Source organism: Terrapene carolina, unplaced genomic scaffold (assembly GCF_002925995.2).
Source record: "Terrapene carolina triunguis isolate 2854851 unplaced genomic scaffold, T_m_triunguis-2.0 Scaffold583, whole genome shotgun sequence".
NCBI lineage: Eukaryota > Metazoa > Chordata > Testudines > Emydidae > Terrapene > Terrapene triunguis.
In genome coordinates, this window is record NW_020664934.1 from 1,181,321 (window position 1) to 1,203,703 (window position 22,383).

Consider the following 22,383-nt stretch of genomic DNA (forward strand, 5'->3'; position numbering starts at 1 on the left):
CTGCAACACAACTCCTCAATCCCAATCTGCCACTCACAGTGAAATCTTAGTGCAAACAAATTCCTCTGTAAACTCAGAGCACTTCTGTATGTGGCATGGAATACTCGTCAACTGTAGCAGACTCTGTTGTTCAACCAGGTTACCACTGCAGAAGCTGCCAGGTAAACCTTGGCTTCCCATAAAGCATCAGCTGCACAATACCATTGGGAATGCCTCCGAAAGGGATGCTCCCCTGGGACCTAGGATTGCACGCTGTGTGCAGAACAGGAAGTGAAGTGATAAATACCTATGTTTCGGACCATGATTCCTTTAAGTTCATCAACCTGGGCTTGTGTCTCCACCATCTGATCAGTGCCCTTGTTCTCCGAGTGGTGTTTCTGTAACAGATTAACTGAGTCAGTGATGCTACAGATCGGTTTAGAATGAAAACAATTTCTCCTATCTCAGCTCCCCGTTCTCTCCTAAAGAGCTTGCTGGCAAGCTGGGGGAAGTGGGAGGGGAGAGAGATAATCCAAATATAATATCCAATAATAATAATCCAAATATAATATAGGTAGTCTTTTGTCTGGTGAAAAAAATTTCCCTGGAACCTAACCCCTCATTTACATTAATTCTTATTTGGAAATTGGATTTGCTTAACATCGTTTCGCTTAAAGTCGCATTTTTCAGGAACATAACTACAACGTTAAGTGAGGAGTTACAGTACCAGTGTTCTATCTGTACAGGTCTTGCAGACTGCTTTCAACCACTTCCTACATCTACTTTGGCTTGCTACTAATTTCCAAAAGCTTACAAGTGAAGTTCTACCCAGAGATTCTCAGGTTTATCTTCCCTGTTACTTCAGTACCCTTGTAGATGGCTTGAAATCTATGGGTGAAGAACACTAGACAATTACTAGGTATTACAGGAGGCAGAGGGACATGGAAAAATAAAAATTGAGGTGGAAGCTAAGATTACAGAGTTTATGTCCCAGCTGATTTTGTACAGTCTTGGGCAAGTCACTTCTCTTGTGTGCATCAATCCTCAAGGGGAAATGGGAACTGCAACTGCAAGGTTAGTCGCAAAGTTTGTTATCAGGGCCCTGTGTACACTGCAGCAAGCTAGACTTAAATTCTGTGGTGCTCTAGTGTGGCAAACTGATTGGAAATTCTGTAACAGCTTCATTTAATTATACATGTGGATTTTATTGAATTCAATAGGAAAGTGAATACTACAAGCAGTACTACAACCGCATGATATTTTGTATTTCCTTTTGTGCTACCCCACATTTCCAGTATGCTAATTATCTGCATAATCAACATCATTATGAAGGAAGCTGGGTGAGAGCAGTAGGGTGAAAGCTTTCCACACTCAGGAGGCAGTTTAGGATTGTTGGATAAGAATATTAGCATAATGTTTTTGCTCAAGTGATCCACAATAAAAGAGTGTTGCCGTTAAACTGTCATTAGGAGTCAACACTTAATTGAAATGAATGGGGCAGTTAATCGCTCAAAGTTATTGTTTCCATGTTACCTGAGACTACGGGCAGTCTCGTTACATTCAGTTCATATTTTTAACATTCCCTTGAAAGATTTTCAATATGGAAAGTTGAGACTGGAGCAAGATCTGTGACAAAGGGTGGATTCTACAGGAAATTCTCCAGTCTCAGAACAGCAGATTACATCGGGCTGTGCTTATGACTATCAAGTGCTTAGACATGCCCAGTCCTAGAAAGGCTACATACTCCTCAGGTGTATGAGTCCTGCTGATGAGAAGCGCATCAATGTTCAGGCAGGAGCTCCCAACACAGCTTTGCACAAGCTATTACAAAGTATGCATGCATGTTTCTCTCCAAACACCACTCTCCTCCCTACTTAGGAGAACTCTTTCCAAGGATGGGAGTGGAGTCTGACTAGGGACTTGAAGATTGTCTGTATGAAATTTTAATTTGCACTGACTTTGCTAATGCTTTTTATGTAGCCTGTTGTAAAAATAAGCAAATATCTAGATGAGTTGATGACCTGGAAGACCTCTGCATACCCCCATAGGTACACATACCCCTGGTTGAGAACCACTGATTTAAAGCCAACAACAGGAGCGTTTACAAGGGAGAGATGAGACTGGTTAGAGAGACCCTTCTGACCACATGTATCTTACCAGCTGTGCAGCCAAGATACTGGAGAATTCGCTGTTCATGGCATATGGAAGTGCTGTCTGTGCTCTTGAACCATACGTAGTCTGAAATCTCTTTTTGATTTCATTCAGGAAACTGAAGGCTCTGGAACGTTCAAAGTTCTAAAAGTAAAAACAAAATGTTCACAACTGGCCGAAAACTGCAAGTCACCTAACAACGTTCTAGTTAGGAAACTGTGGGATAGGTGGCCTACAGAAAAACTTAAAAGATATGTAACCATTTAGAGACCCTCCACCTTTTATCAAATACGAACAACCACACTGCGCATAACCCTGCAAAAGCCTTGCTACCTCTTCCTCTTAATTTCTTTGTTAACAGCAGTCACTTTTTTAATATCAGTCTGTTTCTCCCTGGATACCCACTGGAATCAGGCATACAAAGCTCAAAAGCAAGCCTGTGCTTTATTTACTTTTTAAGGGGAAACAAAGACAAAAGACTTCACAGCCTCTATTTGTACTTTCTTCCACAGTTGAGGGCAAAGCTTATGTGTACTGTACTAATGACTAGGATGCCTTAGGGATGACTGCAGAGCGAAAGTCACCTGATCCTTGTAGTTCTATTGTAGCTGGGTGAATCTTACCAACTCACTTGCAAGTAGAAAGCAGCAGGGGAAGTTGGTGCAGTGGGAAGGAAACACTGTCGTCCCCCATACACACACCAGCTGGATATTGAGGTAGACTGAACTAAAATATTTGAACTTTAACTTTAGATAGAGGGGCCCATGTTCTGAGTTACACCAGTGTAAATATGCAGGAATGCCACTGAAGAAAACAGCCCCATGGCTTTGTGCCCATTATTGATTTTCATGGATATGCACAGAGAGAAAAGCGCTACCATTTTCAGGGTGTATGCATAATAGCGTTATCCAAAATACTTACATCATCTGTGATACATAGGTATATAATCCGGTCTTGGCAGATATAATGAAATAGATAACTGCAAAAAGGGGGGGAAAAAAAACAGCAAATCTTATTTAAAGCTGCCAACAAGACTCCATGAACTGCTGTAGAAGACCCCAGTGTCTGATGTGTTCGAACAGCTATCTGCCAGGCACACCCAAATTAAGGAGTGGAGCAACTTGCCGAAAAGAAACAGGTCCCAGCATGCAATGCTCCATCTTGATCACAGCATGTTTCTTCTGGGACCTTTGTATTGTAACCTGCATAGAACTAAAGATAACAAAGCTGTGGGCAGTGGTACATGTTGGTATCCCAATGGCTACATTTAGCTCACAGCCCACACTTGGCCACCCCTGGATTAACAGTCAAGTGGGACATCTGGGTAACTGCAAATGTATTAAAGTTATGCATTGTACTAATCATTTAACATACCAAGGTAAAACCATCAAGGGGCTTCCACAGATAAGATTCAATACAACATCATCCCAAGTATAAAGCAAACAATCATGCCTACCAAAGCAAGCCAACATAAATTCCTTGAAAAAGTGTAGCTAGTGTGTCCACACAGTAATTTGCTTAATGAAGCAATGAAATTTCCATTGTAAAATCTTCTGGCCCAGGTCTCAAGTTGCAGTGGGGGAGGTCTAGGTTGGATATTAGGAAAAACTATTTCACTAGGAGGATGGTGAAGCACTGGAACGTGTGAGGTGGTGGAATCTCTGTCCTTAGAGGTTTTTAAGGCCCGGCTTGACAAAGCCCTGGCTGTGATGATTTAGTTGGTGTTGGTCCTGCTTTGAGCAGAGGGTTGGACTAGATGAGGTCTCTTCCAACCCTAATCTTCTATAATTCTCTAGCACAAGGAGGCCAGTTCACGATTGGGCTCTCTGGGTGCTACCACAACAGAAGTTGTATCAATAACTGGATTAATGTTTTTACTAAACCGATTTCAAAGGCCTCCATCAAATGCCTCCACAAGCCTCCATCAGCTGCTTACACAAACAGCTCTATGGTGATTGGCATCCTCCGACTGCTAGGCTGCATTTAATTAGCTGTGCGACTCCTTGGAAATAGCGAGCAGTCACATTGCTCTAAGTCTTGCATTCATTCTTAATTTTTCCATTTGCACCTAGACTGACACACTTAAGCAACCCTGATGTTCTGCATTATTAAACACCTATAAATGAGTACAACAGCAGTGTTCTTCCCAGGTTTTAGAAAGGCATCTTAGTAATACTTTTGAATGATTATAAAGCGTCTTTCATCTAAGGATGTAAAAAACAATTGACAAGCCTTTAATTAAGTCTCACAACATTCCTGAGAGATGCAGTCTACCTAGTACAATTTGTCCAGTTCTGCCTCACCTGTGTGTTTGCGCACGCACACACACACACACAGTTAGACCCTCCCCCCCGCCACTAGGAGTTCTGGACATGGTCTTGATTTTTACTGGGTGGTTGTGAGCCCCTAAAAGCCCAACCCTATTCCCAAAATGGGAATAAACCCCATCCCTTCTATGTCAGAAGGCTCCCTCATGGCAGCAGCAGAGAATGGATAGCATCGGGCAGTCCAGATGCTAAACAGCATTAGGTAGGGACCCTGAAACAACAGAGTGTTTGCTTCAGGAGTGGGTGCAGCAAGATCAGGCATTCACTCCTAAAGTTCTGCATTAACAGGGACACACCAGGCTTCAGCTATTTTCTCTCCGAGTTTGTTTTTGGTTTAGAAGCAGAGATTCCAGACATTCTGGCACAGGGGGAAGAGCATTCCCAGGTCTCCCTGTCTGTGGGGGCCAGGACGCTGGGCAGAAAGTAACTGCCTAAGCTCTGAACGCTAAGCCCTCTCCTCAGGCCACCCCAGGTGCCCTGCTCAGGTAACCTCAAGTACCACAACTGGACAGAACTGAACTGTATCTTCCAAGCCATGATCTTTGCTCTGTCCCAGGAGAGGGAAGGAATTGCCTGGTCCCAAGTAGGGAAGCAGGGCTGTTTGGAGGATTTTGAACACAAGTAAGAAGATGGCCTACCTTCCAAACACTCTTCAAAAGGAGGTGTATGGAATTCAAGCCAATCTGCCCATTTCCTTCCCCTGTGGAAGGACAGCAGGACAGAGGAGTTCCAATCTAAGGGGTGGTTCTCCCCATTTTGTTATGGGCATACAAACACTGCAGAGTTAGATTGCTAGAAGGGAGCCCCTGCGATTCTGGCTGGGGAGATGATTTCATACTGAATACAGAGTGTGCCTAGTCTCAGAGCTGCCCAATAGCTCCAAGCCTGCACTGTGCATTATCTTACTGCAGTAGTTTAGAAAGTCTGGGAAATGCAGTTCACCCCATTCAAGCAAAGTGTTTAATAAAGCAATAATCCTCCCTTGCCCCAGTTATAGCCACCCACCCCCAGCTGATATCTTCAGTCAGTTCCAAGATTAGCTCCCTCAAGGCCTGGGGTATATACACTCCTGCTGCATGTCACATGTAACCCATAGCACACTTGGGAAGCAGACATGTCTGCTAGTAATCATTATCCCTCATCTGAGCTCCCTGCGCAGTTGAGACAGACTGCAGAGCCAAGATCCTCTCTATCAGGAATTAGCCCAATTAGCATGCATCAAATATACTAATGGAGGCACGCCAAGCCAACTGCCCAGCTTGGCTTTAAGGAGAAACTCAGGATTGGAGTAAGGAATGTGAGCTATCCTCAAGATTAAGATTTAGTATTTTTGTAAAAATTGAAGACTGCAAAGCAGATACTAGGCCAACTCAATGAGACACATCCCTAAAATACAACACTTTGAAGTGCTCCCAGTCAAAGTCCTCCCCAGTCAGAGCTATAATTTGTGGGATTCCTACAAATTTCGTCAGACAGCCTGTGTGCAACAATGGAGCAGGCAGGTCCAGCCACTTGTTACTTGAAAGCACACTTGGAATCCTAAAGTGCACCAAGTTTTGGACCCATGGCCTTTACAGTGTGAGGGAAAGTCTGGGGTTACTCTAGATTACAGATCTAGATTAGAGATGCAATTGAAATGAAACACCCTGAATTTTGGGAAACCATCCATCTGACCTGTGCCATTGAGGTCCAGCCACAGTTCTGTGCCTGTCAGTTTGGGTCACACAGCGTTGTAAAGGCAGGGAGTCAGCACACTTTAGAACAGTTTAAATAAATCTATATTAAAGCCTTATCCCACACAGATTTCGCTCTCCATGGCCCAAAGCCAAAATTGCACATAACCAGTTGCACCCTTCTGGCCTCCCCCACTGTTGATGACTATTTCTGGGTATGTCCAATGAATCTCCGACTCCTAGTACAAAGATCCTCCTAGCCATACCAGAGGATAATACCAACTCCACTGGTTTCTTAGAGGGACCAGTTTCCAAGAACTGCCTGAGCAATGAGACATCTTAAATGTATCAGTAGCCAAGAAGTGTCAGCAATCAGTGCAGCAAACCTGGTGCCCTTACACTCTGCAGAACTGCAAGTGCAGCCCAGGGCATCCCATGTTCAGCACCACTTCAGAAAGCATGATTAGATCAATTGCTCAGCTTTCAATCTTGACATGTGATGTCATAATCCGCCTAGTTCGTCACAGGGCATTCAAGACCTGAATTTTTAGCATAAGAAACAAGGTGGGTGGGAGCACTGCCCTTCTCAGGTCTTAATACATCACTAAGTAGAAATGGCCCAAACTCAGTTTCTCCCCAAGCAGGTCCCTTCTCTCCCCCTTCCCCACAACTCCAGAAGACAGAGCATTACTCACTTTCCATGTGAGTAGGTGAGTTTGTTGTTCTCTGATGGTATCTTTGCCAGGATCTGCTCCGTCACCTCCAGGAAGTTCCCTCCACACCAGGCATGTTTGGCAAGGATGGTCGTGCCTCTGGCAACAACGACAAACAGGATGGCCATTGCTTCACGCTAGCTAGAGACACAACACACACAGGATTAGGGGACTCATAACACTTCCTCTACAGATCCCTCTCAGCAGAGCACAGTCATTCCATCTTAACAGCACCTCTCTATCTTTGGCATAGAGGGCAAGGAAGGAGTAAGACTGTTCAATATTTCTACCGGATGCCACTACCTGCAGCCCATCTTTCTTCCTCTTCCCCTTTTCTAGGCACCACTCAATAAGATAGGTAGAATTATGCTGACCTCGCTACAAGATTCTGGTTTGATGCAGGTCATGCATCATGGGACTACATGCAGTTAATTGCCCTTCCAATCTCCTCACCAAGAGAAAACATTTGTTGCAAAAGAGTTTGCTTCTAGGTAACTAAGTTTTCAGTTCTCCCAGGAGAGTCACAATTTTCACATTTCCCAAGTTAGTACTGCATGGCTCTATTGCACAAGATATGCTACATACAATGGAAAGACCATCTCAGACTGTAAGCTCTTTGGGGCAAAGGGTAACCCCCTGTCTCATAACAGACAAGGGGAGCAAGACTATGATTATTGTACCAGTAGTGGTCACAATGCACCAATGCCCGTACTAATGCATGCACACAAATCTCTGTGGGTTAGCTGGTTGTTTTAAAGAGGTTTCCTGATTTTAGTAAATTATGGATCCAAAGTACAGGTGAGACACCAGCAGCTTACAGTTCTGGAACCACCATATACATTTCCCCAGTAGCATCTCTTGGTCTGGCAGTTAATGAGGTACATATGCTTTAGGCAAATCAAATATCAACATGCATGGACTCCCACAACAAAAAACACTCACAGCATGCCATTCTGCATCTTTTAAAATTAGACAATGTTTCTCAGACTGCATCCCTTGGTGGGACGATAACCACATATCCTCACATCCTATGAATATATCAAATTCAGGGTTTAAGCATCCAAGCGACTGGGGCTATGCTGAGTCTAGCAAGACAGTAGAGAAGTACTTGTTAGCTGCTGAGGCAGCAGACTGTGTTAATCAGTGGAATATCAACACTTTAGTCTGCTGTCAGGGGACCCAAGATTTAAAAGGTGCAGTACATCCATAAGCCTCTTTTCTGCTTAGAGCATATGTAAAGGGACCGCCTCCTGACCCTGCAAGGGAGCCTACTATTTTTCACTTTCCACTTGGAGAGTTCCAATGTCATCCATCTTGTACTCAGCCACTGAAACAGACGCTGTGCACATCACCATGGATTTGAACTTGGGAAGCATGGCTGGCAGAGCCATCGGACTGTGTGCTGAAGCGACCGGGATCACTGGAAAGTCAGCGTTGTGAATGCCAAGCGATCAAATCCCTGTTCAGACTGGAAGCAGGATTGTGCTAGTTTCCCTGGTACTTTCTTTTCAGTGGGGATGAGGTGTTTTATTCTAGGCCTTAGACTGTAAAAGGCCAAGAAAAGGCACCAAATCACAGCATTTTCAGTGGTAGCCTCCTTGCCCATAAACCCAGCATCTATCATTTCGATGGACGGTTGTGATAACTGGTCCTACAAATTGACCCTAATTGTGAGCTCCACTGTAAAAAGTGATTCAAAGTTCATAAAATGTCACAATAACATCAAATGATGGGAAAAGGTACAAAAGAGAGACAAAGACTGAATTAGTCCAAACAAAGAGACCTACGGATATAATTCCAGAACTGTGTTAAAATCATGCCTGGTATACAAGAACAGTGAGACCACAATTGGTGTGTCAGAAGTTAGACCTAACTGGTAAACCAAATAATGAGGGGATGGGTATTCTACCCATCGCTCCCTTTTGGGTTCCTTAAAAGAAAAGACTTTTTTGGGGAAATAAGGAGGAGGCTACCACAACTCTGGCTGACTGAAAAAAGGGGAAAGAGTGAGCTTCAACATCATGGCTGCCACCCACACTGTCTCTTGGACCCCCAGACCACCTTCATCCTAACCTGAGAGATGTCCTGACAGAGGATTCAGATGATAGCAGCACCTCCACCTCTACCAGCTGCAGCTAAACCCAACTAGCACCTGGGATGTGAGTGCAGTGGCTGAGTGGTTAACTCAACTACAACCCCAAAAGTTGTGCTTTTGAGTCTCACTTGATCTCACACTGAAAGGCCATCTCCAGTTCACACAATGGCCAAATGATCCAGCAGGTTAGAGCAGCCAAAGGCGTTTGGATGTGCTGCTGGCCACATTTCTCCCTTGGGTACCATTGGCTATGAAACTGACATGCCTTAACCACATCAGCCCCATGAGCCATTGGCTTGGGGAAACTTTGACCTGGGATGTAATACTGTCACCTGCTGCATGCTCGTTCCCCTCCCCCACCAGTTCTTTTTCTTCCCCTCTTTATTTCTTCTCTTTTCTGTCTCTTTTTCCTTCTGCCTAATTAGAGTCTGGCTTGGCTAGCCTGGACTGTATATTTTGCAAGCCTGTGACCAAAGAGGCAGCTAAATGCAATGATCTAAACAGCCTGATGCTAATACAAGTTTGCCAGGTCTTGAAGTGGCTGATCAGACTGTGCTGTGCCTGGGTTTTTCAGCAGTGAGAGTCAACAGCAGCTGCGTTTTCTATCTTTGCTGTTCTTTTCTCTTCCGTCTTGTCCCTCTCTCTCATTTTGTCATTTAGGAAACTAGATCGGACTTTAACAACAACACTTCCTCCAGGTCATCTCAGCTAACTTCTTCTCTTTACCCCAGAAAGGACTGTTATCTTGGATGCCATCTGAAAGATGGTCAAATAAGGTTTCTTTTCCTTTCTGAAGGCTCTCTAGAGCTCAAGGGAAAGGCAACAAGGGTTATTGTTAAAATGAAAACCTTATTTAATACTTTACATATATTTCAAATGCTTTAACTGTCCCCCCCCCCCCATCTTTAATAAAAGATTAAAAGAATGTTTCATGGTGTGTTTGCCATGGTACAAAGCAGGCTAAGGTCACTGGATACCAAACCCCAAACCTTGTTTAAACTGTTTAATGTTGGACAATTTCAGGGTTATGTTAACACCTTTAAGTCTTTGGGACCACATATTCCATCTCAGTTAATACAACAGGACTCCATCTACAGTAGGAAAATGACCCATTCCTGACAATAGCGGGTCAGTACCAGATTCCCAGTAGAAACATTGAGAACTGCTGGTTTTGTCCCTTCTGCATTACGTACACCGTTACAGGAAACAAGCATTGAATTGTAAACTTGGTACCAACCGCTGTTTACAGCAACAGACCAATTCCCTAGTATATACAGAGCTACTGAGTCTTGAAATGACTCTATGCAATCAAGTATCACATCAGTGTCCATCGTAGGTGGCAGCAGGGACAAAACAACCTGATACGACCTGCACTTCAGCAACCTCTTTCTGGCCAGCACTTTCACCACCATGTGCAAGAGTCATTATGCATGAAAATAGGAGAAAGGCATATAAAGAGGAAGTAGCAGGCACCAGACCATAAAGCAGCCTTTAACTTTTGAACCCAGAAAGCATGTACTGAAAGAACTATCATTACCTTTCTATCAGGCCAACCCCTGGTCTGCTCTAGCAATATGGGCATAAAATGACTTTTTTTTAAACACACACTTAATTCTGCACAAGGGCTTATATTTGATGTTTGCGATGCCCCAATTCAGGATCAAGGTCCCACTGGGCCAGCCACTTTAGACACAGAGATAAAGTTCTGAGCTAGTAATCATACACCTCTACCTCGATATAACGCTGTCCTCGGGAGCCAAAAAAATCTTACCGCGTTATAGGTGAAACCACGTTATATCGAACTTGCTTTGATCCGCCGGAGTGCGCATCCCCGCCCCGGAGCACTGCTTTACTGCGTTATATCGGGTCGCGTTATATCGGGGTAGAAGTGTACTTGCTGAATCTCACTTCAAATTAGATAGTGAGTATGCCAATAGTAGGCACGTGGGAAGGCAAGAAGAGGGGCAATGATACTAAGACCACAGTGTTACATAGGTTAGCTATTGCATAGCTTAGTGGTTTGAAATCTAATAGAGTTGATATCATTGTATTAAAGAGTGCTGAGTGCCATGCAAGGTTGCCAACTCATGATGGCATCACAAGAAATGTGTCATGAGGAGGGATTTGAAGAATAGGATAGTGGATTTATGGATTAAGTCAGAAATGGCATTCCATGCTGAAAATCAGCAAAGACAGCATAGAGACATTTGTGGGAACAGACAGGTGTTCAAGCTTGCATCACTGGCAAAGCCAATGTGATAGGACACAAGAGTAGATAAGCAGGAGAGCAGAGCAATGAAAGATTTAGAGCGCTCCGGGCTGCTGAAGAAGACTTTCAGAGGAAGAGGGCAAATCAGATATGCCATTAAATGGAAGAGCTTTACAAACCCAGAGAATACACCCTGAATCGATGAAATCCCAGACGCAGGAGAGCTGCTCACACTTACTTTCCCTTGGCCTCTTACATGAAAACAGAGCAATAAGCAGGGCAGAGCGAAGGGCACTCCAGCATTTGTCAGCCGTCACAGCACTATTTCCCTCCAGTGCCCTAGCGTTCACTGAATTTGCCTCTTTCACTTCCCTCTTGGTCTAGAATAGTCAATCTTCAGACCCAAATTAATGGGCTTTCAGCCTCACCCCGCTAGAGGTAGAGGGCTACTCCTACTCCTGCTGCTCCTTTGCTCTGCACTGGTTGCTCAAAGCAGAACTAATCAGTGTCTCTGGATGACTGCAACTTGATACATATGTTTACCAAAAGCAAGGAGGGTCCTGTGGCACCTTTAAGACTTAAAGGTGTCACAGGACCCTCGTTGCTTTTTACAGATTCAGACTAACACGGCTACCCCTCTGATACTTGATATGTTTACCAGCTGCACTTGTCTCCTTCTTGCTTCTTTAAGCTGTGCTGATGGGCTCCCCACTTCCCCATGCCCCTTTATATTTCAAAGTGCTTGTATTTGCCTCAATCACTCCACCCATTCTCACTCCTAGAGGGAACAACCTGGTTAGGACATAAATCTAGGCTTAAGCAGTAGGACTGACATCCCATCGATAAACTTTCATGAAGCCTTTTTTGCAGCATCCTTCTCCCTGCATCAGTGCTACAGTCACTCCCTGTTGGCTTCTCAGCACTATCCCCGCTACCTGCATAGCAGCCAGCAAGCTTCCTGCTTATCCTCACTGTGCAGCTGTTTTGTCTGCTTATGCAGCTTCAAGGCCCTACCAGCTTGAGGAAGTGAGCAAGCAAGCTCTCAGGGGCTTTGAATGCTTCTCTCTCAGCATGCACCATTCTCATCTCTGATTTGCAAGCAAAAGGCTAGCCAAAGAGAACAAAAGCTACAGTGGCAAATACATTTATTTGGTGACCTTTTTCTGTTTGCCATCATCTTTGTAGAGCTATTTTCCCCAATATTATAGATAGCACAACTGTGATTATGGCATGTAAGTCTCGCTATTGTCCTTTATTACTATAAAGAAATAAGACTCTTCTCTCATTACTTCACCCATCTTCTCTAACAGAACTGCACTTGTTTTTATTTTTATTTTTTTAAATGTGCAGGAGCACTTCTAGGAGAGAATGCTTTGTTTAGTAAGGTTCCCTAAAAGCTCAGGTAGCCTTAACTCCTGTCATGATCCCTTAACAGGCTATTGCTTTCTTCCTCTACGTCGGGCAGATAAATTGGCATCTGCAGCATAGACGTTCAGGATTCTTTTGCAGGATGAAACAGACACTTATTAAATGGAGCACTTGTCCACATACATACATAAAAATAGACAACCAAAAAAAAAAAAAAAAGAAAACCACACACACCATACCCACAGGGCATTTCACTTGTGATCAGAGTAGGGGACTGACTAGGTGTCAGGACTCATGGTTCTGGCCATTCTATCAATTCACGCCTTGACCTTTTTTCTTATCCTCACTATGTTCATATCTCCCCACCACCCGCCCACATCTGTACAATGATCAGAATATCTATTTCACAGAAGAGACAGTAAGTTACACCGAGAAAGGCCTACAGGACTGCAGGCCATCATCATTAGCAGCGCTTAAGCCATCTGCTCTGCATGATGATTTAACAAGGGGTTTAAAACATGCTTTCAAGGAGTCCCCATCAGCTCTTCTGCTGTTTGAGACATATCTGATCGTAAAAACCTGAGGTGACCTGCTTGCACTGATCTACAAGTTACTTATGAAAGAGACCTTAGAAGCCTGACCACAACAATCTATTGCTCCTTCCTGCCAATATCTGGAAACCTACCTGCTGTAAGCCAGACCTGGGTGGTATAACATGGCAGTGCATTAGCCCAATACAAGAGAACTATTACTCACCCTGTAGTAGTAGGATTTTATGTTTGTATTTTATATGATTTAGAATGAAGGATAAAGAATAATGAGATAATAATGTAGCATGTATTAAATGTATTGATGTATGATTTGACCATATCCTGTCAGCCATCCTTTTTGAATAGCAGATAGGAATGGCTTGATATGCCATTAGTAGAGATGCATTAGCCAGAATTTCTTTGTGTCTGGACTGATTTTAAGGCAGTAACAGACCTTTGAGGGTCACCATTTTGTTGTAGGTTTAGCATTCTCAAATAAGTAAAAGAATGCTAATTGTTTTCTTTTGCATTGCAACTTGATGTTCCTGTTCAAAATGTTCTGTGTAAATTAATTCTGTTTTGTGTGTGAATGAGGAATGTGTGTGTGTTGAGATAAGTGTGAAGGCCATCGCTGAACCAGATGGTCTAGGGAGGAACTGGAGACAGATGCAAGAGCGCCAGGAGGCTGCAACATGCCCCTACTGAAATGTCAGAGGAGGGCAGATTGAGGACTCTAAAGATGAGACAGGCACCTATCAATGGGGACAGATAGCTGTAATCAAAACCAGCATGGGATAACTCCCTGAGAGACTTGATGAAAGAACAAGATAAAGGATGAGAAAAACAATTTAAGAAAACAAGCACTCGTCAAACAACAATTGATTACAGCTTGACGATGCAAAACTCATTGGTCCCAATGAAAGAAAATCACTATATAAACAGGGTGCCTTGCCATGAAACTTTGAGTTCATCCTGCCAAGACTTCCCCAGAGCATCATGTCGCGACCGACAGAACCTGGCTCCTACCTACCCATGATCAACCTCCCTGGGCACTAGATTGATCTGGACTGGTAACTATAACATCGACTGGCAGGACAGACAGACAGACAGACAGAGAGAGAGTGTGTGTGATGACTGAATGCATACGCTAATTGTTGTATCTTCAATAAACACGGCAAATTACCTTTTCCCCTGAAAAAGATCCTGTGTGCTTCTTATAAGCATAACAACCCCCTTCCTCAGAGTCTCAGAGACAGATATCTAGAGAAATCAAGGTCCATAAACTGGCCCATTTGCAAGGGAGTGCATCACTGTAGTCTGGTCAGACAGAAGTGTCCTTATGTGTCTTGAGATAGACCTTTCTGGAAGAGAAGTTGTCTTGACCTCTTCCTAATCAGATTTCAAACTGGGCAAGTTGCTTTAAGTCATTTCTCATCCAGAATTATAGAGAAGTTCTGAAGACACGCCCATTACACTACATTGCACATTTGCAAAACACAAGAGCAGGGAAGGAGACCCAGACCAGACAAGGCAAACAGACTCCACAGTCAAGATGACTGTGGAGTCTGCTTGTCACCTCTGGTCTGAGAAAGCCTGAGTCCATGGATCTTCAGAGCACATTGCTAGAGCTGGGGAAGTTTCTTATTGAGGGTTAGTATTAAGAACCTCATACAGCAAGAATTCAGCCTAAGTGCAACCAGACACGGTTGAGTGCATCAGTTACCAAATAAATACCTCCCTCCATTATTCTGAAAGGCAGGAAAAGGGCGTAGCCCACTGGACATGTCTATCTGTTTATATGCTCTGGTCACCAGGGTGATTTTAGAGTGGGGCCATGATGATATAAAAAGGCACATGCCAGGACTGACTAAATCATAGAATCACAGAAAGTAGGGCTGGAAAGGTCCATGAGACATCAAGTCCAGCACCCTGCACTGAGGCAAGACCAAGTAAACCCAGACCATCCCTGACAGGTGTTTGTCCAATCTGTCATAAAAACCTCCAATGAGGGGAATTAAAAAAAACAAAAACCAAAAAAACCCTCCCTTGGAAGCCTATTTCAGAACTATATTACCCTTATACTTAGAAAGTTTTTCATCGCTTGAAACCTTCCAGCAGAAAACCACCACATTTACCATCTAAAGCCTAAATGGAGAAGAAAGCCAAGCCAAAAATAGACTGGATCCCAAACACAATTGCAACTCTGTACAAGCCAATTTACTGGGACTTAATACTCTCATGAGAGGCAGGAGCAGACTAGGATCCCTGACTATGATCTTGAAAGAGCAAACAGGGCTACAGAACCACTGTAGAACTGTAGCTTGCTCCACCCCATTACACAGCAAGCAGCTGTCTTCATTAGTGCCTGATGAGATTATGCCTAGAGTACAAATGATGCTTCCTCAGCATAAGCCAAATATCCACCAGAGATAGGATGCGTAATGGCCAGCAGCTACTCCAGACTAACTTGTGGCATGTCCTTGGCAAGTCATCTGACCTCTGTGTCAGTTTCCCCACTTGGAAAAAAATGAGGCTGAGCAGGAGGCATATGTTAAGGCACTTTATGCTCTTGGATGAAAATTGGCCTGAAATCAAGAAGATGAAATTCAATAACAAGTGTGAAGCACTTCACTTAAGAAGGAAAAATCTATAAAATGGGGAATAACTGAATAGGTGGTGGTAGTACTATGGAAAAGGATCTGGGGATTATAGCAGCTCACAACTTGAATGAGAGTCCACAATATGATGCAGTTGCAAAAAAGGCTAATATTCTGGGGTGTATTAACAGGAGCATCATAAGTAAGGTAACTGTCCTGCCCGCTACTCAGCATGGTGGGTGAGGCTTCAGCTGGAGTACTGTGTCCAGTTCTGGGCACCACACTTTGAGAAAGAAGTGGACAAATTGAAGAGTCCAGGGAAGAGCAGCAACAGTGATAAAATGTTTAGAAAATCTGACATATGAGGAAAGTAAAAAAAACTGGGAAGGTTTAGTCTTGAGAAAAGACAACTGAGGGGGACCTGATAAGTCTTCAGATCTGTTAAGGGCTGTTATAAAAAGGACTGTGATCAATTGTTCTCCATGCCCACTGAAGGTAGGACAAGAAGAAATGGGCTTACTCTGCAGCTAGGGAAATTTAGATTATATGTTAGGAAAAACATTCTAACTCTGAGGGTGGCTCCAGCATAAATTCCCTAGGGGGTTTGTAGAATCCCCATCATTGGAGGCTTTTAAGAAACGGTTGGACAAACACATGTCAAGGGTGATCTAAGTTTACTTGGTCCTGCCTCAGTGCAGGGGACTGGACTAGATGACCTCTAGAAGTCCCTTCCAGCCCTAGATTGATATGATTCTATTTGCTTGTGGGGGGCACAAAGAGCCACAAGGGATACAGAACACAATCCCTTCCCTATCACTATGTTGGGAAATCTCCTAAGGTCACCAGAAAAACAGTTTTCTCCAAATCAGATTCAGTACAGACAATGCATGGTACGTGTTGTTCCACAGTACATATGTTAAGAAAATTAGCATGAGCAACATTTGTATCGATAGACTACAGATTCCTTCTTGACCTCTATAGTGAATATTTAAACTTGATGACTTCAGCAGAAAGTGAGACAAACTTCTTTTTAGTTCTCCCTCATTTTCGTTAATTTAAAATGAGGAAAAGTTTTTATTCTATCCTCCAAAGCTTCCATGTGGCTCTTAGTTTATTTTGACCTGACACGTGTCCCTTTAAAGATATTCCTACCATTAACACCACCTTACATTAAAACAAATGTGAAAATCTAACATCCTTTTCTGTACTTAGGCTATTTATTTTTTGCATCTCTCAACCTGAGCATCAGGAACACAAAAGCTGCCATGATTGGTCAAACCAGTGTCCCGTCTAGTCAGGCAGCCAGTAAAAGATATTTCACAGAAAAGTGAAAGAAACTCCGTAACAGACAATTATGAAATAACTAGCTCCTTAAAGAAGTTTCTTCCTAGCCCATAAGAATGGCCATAGTGGGTCAGACCAAAGGTCCATCCAGCCCAGTATCCTGTCTACCGACAGTGGCCAATGCCAGGTGTCCCAGAGGGAGTGAACCTAACAGGTAACAATCAAGTGATCTCTCTCCTTCCATCCATCTCCATCCTCTGACAGACAGAGGCTAGGGACACCATTCCTTACCCATCCTGGCTAATAGCTATTAATGGACTTAACCTCCATGAATTCATCTAGTTCTCTTTTAAACCCTGTTATAGTCCTAGCCTTTACAACCTCCTCAGACAAGGAGTTCCAAAGGTTGACTGTGCGCTGTTTGAAGAACTTCCTTTTATTCGTTTTAAACCTGCTGCCCATTAATTTCATTTGGTGGCTAGTTCTTATATTATGGGAACAAGTAAATAACTTTTCCTTATTCACTTTCTCCACACCACTCATGATTTTATATACCTCTATCATATCCCCCCTTAGGCTCCTCTTTTCCAAGCTGAAAAGTCCTAGCCTCTTTAATCTCTCCTCATATGGGACCCGTTCCAAACCCATAATCATTTTTGTTGCCCTTCTCTGAACCTTTTCTAATGCCAGTATATCTTTTTTAAGATGAGACCACATCTGTACGCAGTATTCAAGATGTGGACGTATCATGGATTTATATAAGGACAATAAGATATTCTCCGTCTTATTCTCTATTCCTTTTTTAATGATTCCTAACATCCTCTTTGCTTTTTTGACTGCTGCTACACACTGCGTAGACGTCTTCAGAGAACTATCCACAATGACTCCAAGATCTCCTTCCTGATTAGTTGCAGCTAAATTAGCCCCCATCATATTGTATGTATAGTTGGGGTTATTTTTTCCAATGTGCATTACTTTATATTTATCCACATTAAATTTAATTTGCCACTTTGTTGCCCAATCACTTAGTTTTGTGAGATCTTTTTGAAGTTCTTCACAGTCTGCTTTGGTCTTAACTATCTTGAGCAGTTTAGTATCATCTGCAAACTTTGCCACCTCACTGTTTACCCCTTTCTACAGATCATTTATGAATATGTTGAATAGGATTGGTCCTAGGACTGACCCTTGGGGAACACCACTAGTTACTCCTCTCCATTCTGAAAATTTACCATTTGTTCCCACCCTTTGTTCCCTGTCTTTTAACCAGTTCTCAATCCATGAAAGGATCTTCCCTCTGATCCCATGACAACTTAATTTACGTAATTCAGCTGTTGAGGTATGTTCTGAAACATGAAGGTTTATATCCCTTCTATTTTTCCCCAAAGCAAATGTAACTGTAGATTTTCTCTTTATCCGTGAGAGTGTCCAATTCTTATTTTGAATTCAATTAAGCCATTGGCCTAAATTACCATATATACTCAATCATAAACCGGTTCGTTTATAAGATGACACACACACCCCAGATTGATAAGTAAAAATGGAAAATTTTTATGACCCGTTCATAAGCCAACCCTATAATTCAGGGGTCAGCAAACTTTGGCTCCTGGGCCATCAGGATAAGCCGCTGGTGGGCCGAGATGGTTTGTTTACCTTGAGCGTCCGCAAGCACGGAGGTAAACCTAAGTAAACAAAAGTGTTCCGGCGCGCCAGCTGCTTACCCTGATGGGCCGGGATAGCAACTGGTGGGGAAATTTTTTGTGGGGGAGAAGCTGGGGGTCAGCTCCTGCTACCATCCCCCAGATGACCCCAGCCCTAGGCCGGGACCCCCACACTCTCCCCATCCCATCCCTTCCCAGTTTATCTGGGGAGGACGTCTCTGGCCTGGCTGGAGCTGCTCCGGCAGGCTCTGCTCCGGCAGGCTGGGCAGCGCGACCGCAGCATGCTCCGGTGGGCCAGACCGGGCGGCGTGGCCACAACCTGCTCTGGGGTCGGGGCCAAGCGGCACAGCTGCAGCCTGCCAACCCCGTAGCTACAGTTGCTTCGGAGGCTGGGGGGGAGAGCAGCGTGGCCAGAAGCGGAGAGACTCTGGCCCCGCCTCTTCCTTTCTGGCTCTGCTGCCTCTCCTTGCTCCCTCTGTTGGGGGGAGGGGCTGTGTCCCACCTCTCCCTCTCTATACCCGTTCATAAGCCGACCCCCTTCTCTGGTGCTTCCCTTTTTTACTAAAAAAATTCGGCTTATGAACAAGTATATATGGTGTATATATAGTGACATTTAGTTCCAGAGATGAACTAAAATAAACTGGCCTGTTGCACTTTGCATACTTGATCAATTTCATACTCAGGTTCTCATGCACTGACACAGTCTTACATAGTTCAGGTAAGCGTAAGCCAAGAGATTTTCCACTGAAATTTTTGTTGCGTCACTGATATGTTTCTATTGTTTTTGAGTTCTGTAAAACCTTGCTTTTACTAAATCCAAGTTTGAAGATTCTCTCATTCTGTGTCTCCTTTTCAGTGTTTAATTATTGTTGAGAGAGAAGAACTTACCAAGCACAGACTGAAGGGGGAAAAAAACAAAAATAAAACAGACTTTCCTTACAACTTCCATCAAGTTCATTGACTAGCTTCCCATCAAAGTCAGCCTTCATTCTACCTCTCCACCCCTTTTGCAAATGAAATTAAGAGGCAGCAGGTTTAAAACAAATAAAAGGAAGTATTTCTTCACACAAAGCACAGTCAACCGGTGGAACTCCTTGCCAGAGGATGTTGTGAAGACCAAGACGATAACAGGGTTAAAAAAAAACCTAGATAAATTCATGGAGGATATGTCCATCAATGGTTATTACCCAGGATGGGCAGGAATGGTGTCCCTAGGGGGGAGGGATAGCTCAGTGGTTTGAGCATTGGCCTGCTAAACCTAGGATTATGAGTTCAATCCTTGAGGGGGCCACGTAGGGATCTGGGGCAAAAATCAGTACTTGGTCCTGCTAGTGAAAGCAGGGGGCTGGACTCGATGACCTTTCAGGGTCCTTCCAGCGCTATGAGATAGGTATATCTCAATATATGAATAGCCTCTGTTTGCCAGGAGCTGGGAATGAGTGACAGGGGATGGATCACTTGATGATTACCTGTTCTGTTTATTCCCTCTGGGGCACCTGGTTCTAGCCACTGTCGGAAGACAGGATACTGGGCTAGATGGACCTTTGGTCTGACCCAGTAGGGCCATTCTTATGTTTGCATAAAAGCCCACATGCAAAGTCAGAAGCTAGCTGACTTCCACAGTCTTCTGGTTTCCACTTCCAGCATCCCCCAGAACACATCACTCAATGCAAACACCTAACCAGAACAGGGGGGAAAACAGCAAACTTCATTTTCCCTTTTGTAATTATTGAGTAATATTTGTTCTCTTCCCCACCCCCTCCACATTTAAAGCTAATTTGGTTTCACAATTGTCTTTGTCTCTAACAAGAGATTATACAACTCTCACCTACAGAACAATAGTGTTCAACTGTCATAAAGCTTCCCTCAAGATCATCTCACTATTTTCCCTCCTGTTTACCTCTACTTCTATATGGCAGCTCTCCTTACAAAGGGACAGCTTTGCTATTGGAAGTCTGTCCCTTTCCTCCCACTCTTTAAAGAGAGACTGTCAGTTTATGCCAAAATATTTAGATTTGCACAAGCAGAATATTGGGACTTGTTTTGGAGACTGGCGTTAAAAACCCTTTTGAGGCATTTACAAGCTCAGCAAGGCAGCATTGACCCATACACCAGAACCTGAAAGTGAAACCAACAAGCTTGCCCAGGAGAAGAGAAATGCAATAAGTAAACAAGATAAAGATAGGCTACAGAACAAACAGCACCAACAGGGAAGGTTAAATGAGATGTTTAGATTCCAGTCAGCAATTTCAGATGTTGTTAGTGAGGCAAATCAGGAAGACTGCAATGTCTCTGGGTGAAGCTTCCTGGCAACACTCCACAGGTGTACAGACAACAGCCACCAACTTGGACACCCCACTCCTCCTCTATTGCACAGACACTACTAACAAATGTTGCTGCATGATGCGGCTTCTCCATCCTTTGGGTGGAAAGCCCCTGGCTCTGTCCCTGAGCTTCAGCACTCTCCTGGGGTGGTAACTCCCACCCCTACTCCTTCTACCTGTCCCCCACACTCCTTCCTTCTGCCTCTAGTCCCCATTTGGGCCCAGCCCCACACCCCTTCCTCCTGCTGTTTTATTGCTACTACTCTCCTATCCCCGTCCCCAGACCCACCCACCCACCCCGGCCTTCTCCTGCCCCCCCCCCGTCCTACCCTTCTCCCCTCCTGTCCCCAAGCCCTCTTCCACCTTCCTCCTGCTTTATTGCCCCCACCCCTTCTCCCCAATCCTCCTCCTCCTTCTGTCCCCCAAGCCCACTCCCCAGACCCTCCTCCTGCCCCCCAGATTCCTTCCGCCTTCCTCCTGCCCCCAATCCTACCCCTACCCCCTCTTCTTGAGCCTTCCACCAACTCCCGCCCCGCCCCCTCTCACCTGCACCCGCGGCCTCGCTTTCCGGGCGGGGGAGTCCCCAGCCCGGTGCGCTGTTTACCTGCCTCCCCCAGTCGCTTTCCCCTCCGTTTGGCGAGCACGTGCACTTCCGCCAGAGACGCTCCCCACGCCGCGGGAACTCACGGGAAATGTAGTCACCAGCGCGGGGACGGGGCCGCTTCCGCCCGAGCCGCGCTGCGCGTTGGGAAACACCACCTCCCCAGCCGCTCTGACTGCTGGGTATTGTAGTTCTAAGGTGAGCGTGTGCGGCTCGCTGTGAGAGGCACCGCCGAGAGCCCAGGACGGCAACTCCCCCTGGCAGGCTCAAGACTGCCCAGCCCGTGTCCTCCTGGGGCCTCCCTAGACCCGCTGCCGCAAATCACATTCAGATTCCAGTTCGAAGCGACTCGCAGAGCACCCCCCCCCCCCCCCCAGAGCAGCAGCGTCGGCTAGAGGGCCCCCACCCCCAGCGCCTAAGATTTAGTTAGGGGTATTTTCAGTAAAAGCCATGGACAGGTTACTGGCCGTGACTTTTTGTTTATTGCTGTGGCCTGTTCATTACTTTTACTAAAAATACCCCTAATGTAGCCTTAGTGATGTACCATCTCTCCACTCAGAACAAGACTTCACAGTATGTTTGAGATTCAAACCCAGGGTTAGGTTGTTTTGGTGATGACCAGTCCTGATCCTGTAGCATCTCACATGATGCTATCTCTACCATCCGTTTCCTCACTCGGCAGGGTGGGACACAGTTTTCTCCATATTTCAGCACCAGTCATGCTCAGGACATATGCTCTGTGATGCAGATACATAGTTAGGTGCCAACGACATGGCTTGTTGTGGTACTGTCCTTTAAAAATAAGTTACCCTTTATTTTTCACATATCTTCATTTCCTAATACTGCTCTCACTGCATCTGTCCCAGGCAGCCAG

The 22,383-nt window shown here is 44.6% G+C and overlaps 1 protein-coding gene across 3 annotated transcripts in view; it reads right to left on the reverse strand.

Moving 5' to 3' along the window:
- The window catches only part of VAMP7 (vesicle associated membrane protein 7), a 29,628-nt gene extending 8,053 nt beyond the window's left edge, over window positions 1–21,575 (reverse strand). For 2 of the 3 annotated variants that reach the window (XM_024207957.3, XM_024207955.3), the window contains exons 1-5: window positions 21,455–21,541; window positions 6,826–6,984; window positions 3,052–3,109; window positions 2,137–2,274; window positions 287–377 (exon numbers count right to left, since the gene is read on the reverse strand). In XM_024207957.3, coding sequence (XP_024063725.1) covers window positions 287–377; window positions 2,137–2,274; window positions 3,052–3,109; window positions 6,826–6,971 — 433 coding nt within the window. In that variant the 5' untranslated portion in view covers window positions 6,972–6,984; window positions 21,455–21,541. Of the gene's footprint in view, window positions 1–286; window positions 378–2,136; window positions 2,275–3,051; window positions 3,110–6,825; window positions 6,985–21,454 lie in introns of all 3 variants that reach the window. The other variant, XM_024207956.3, reaches the window with a different exon arrangement.
- Between the last annotated feature and the right edge of the window lie 808 nt (window positions 21,576–22,383).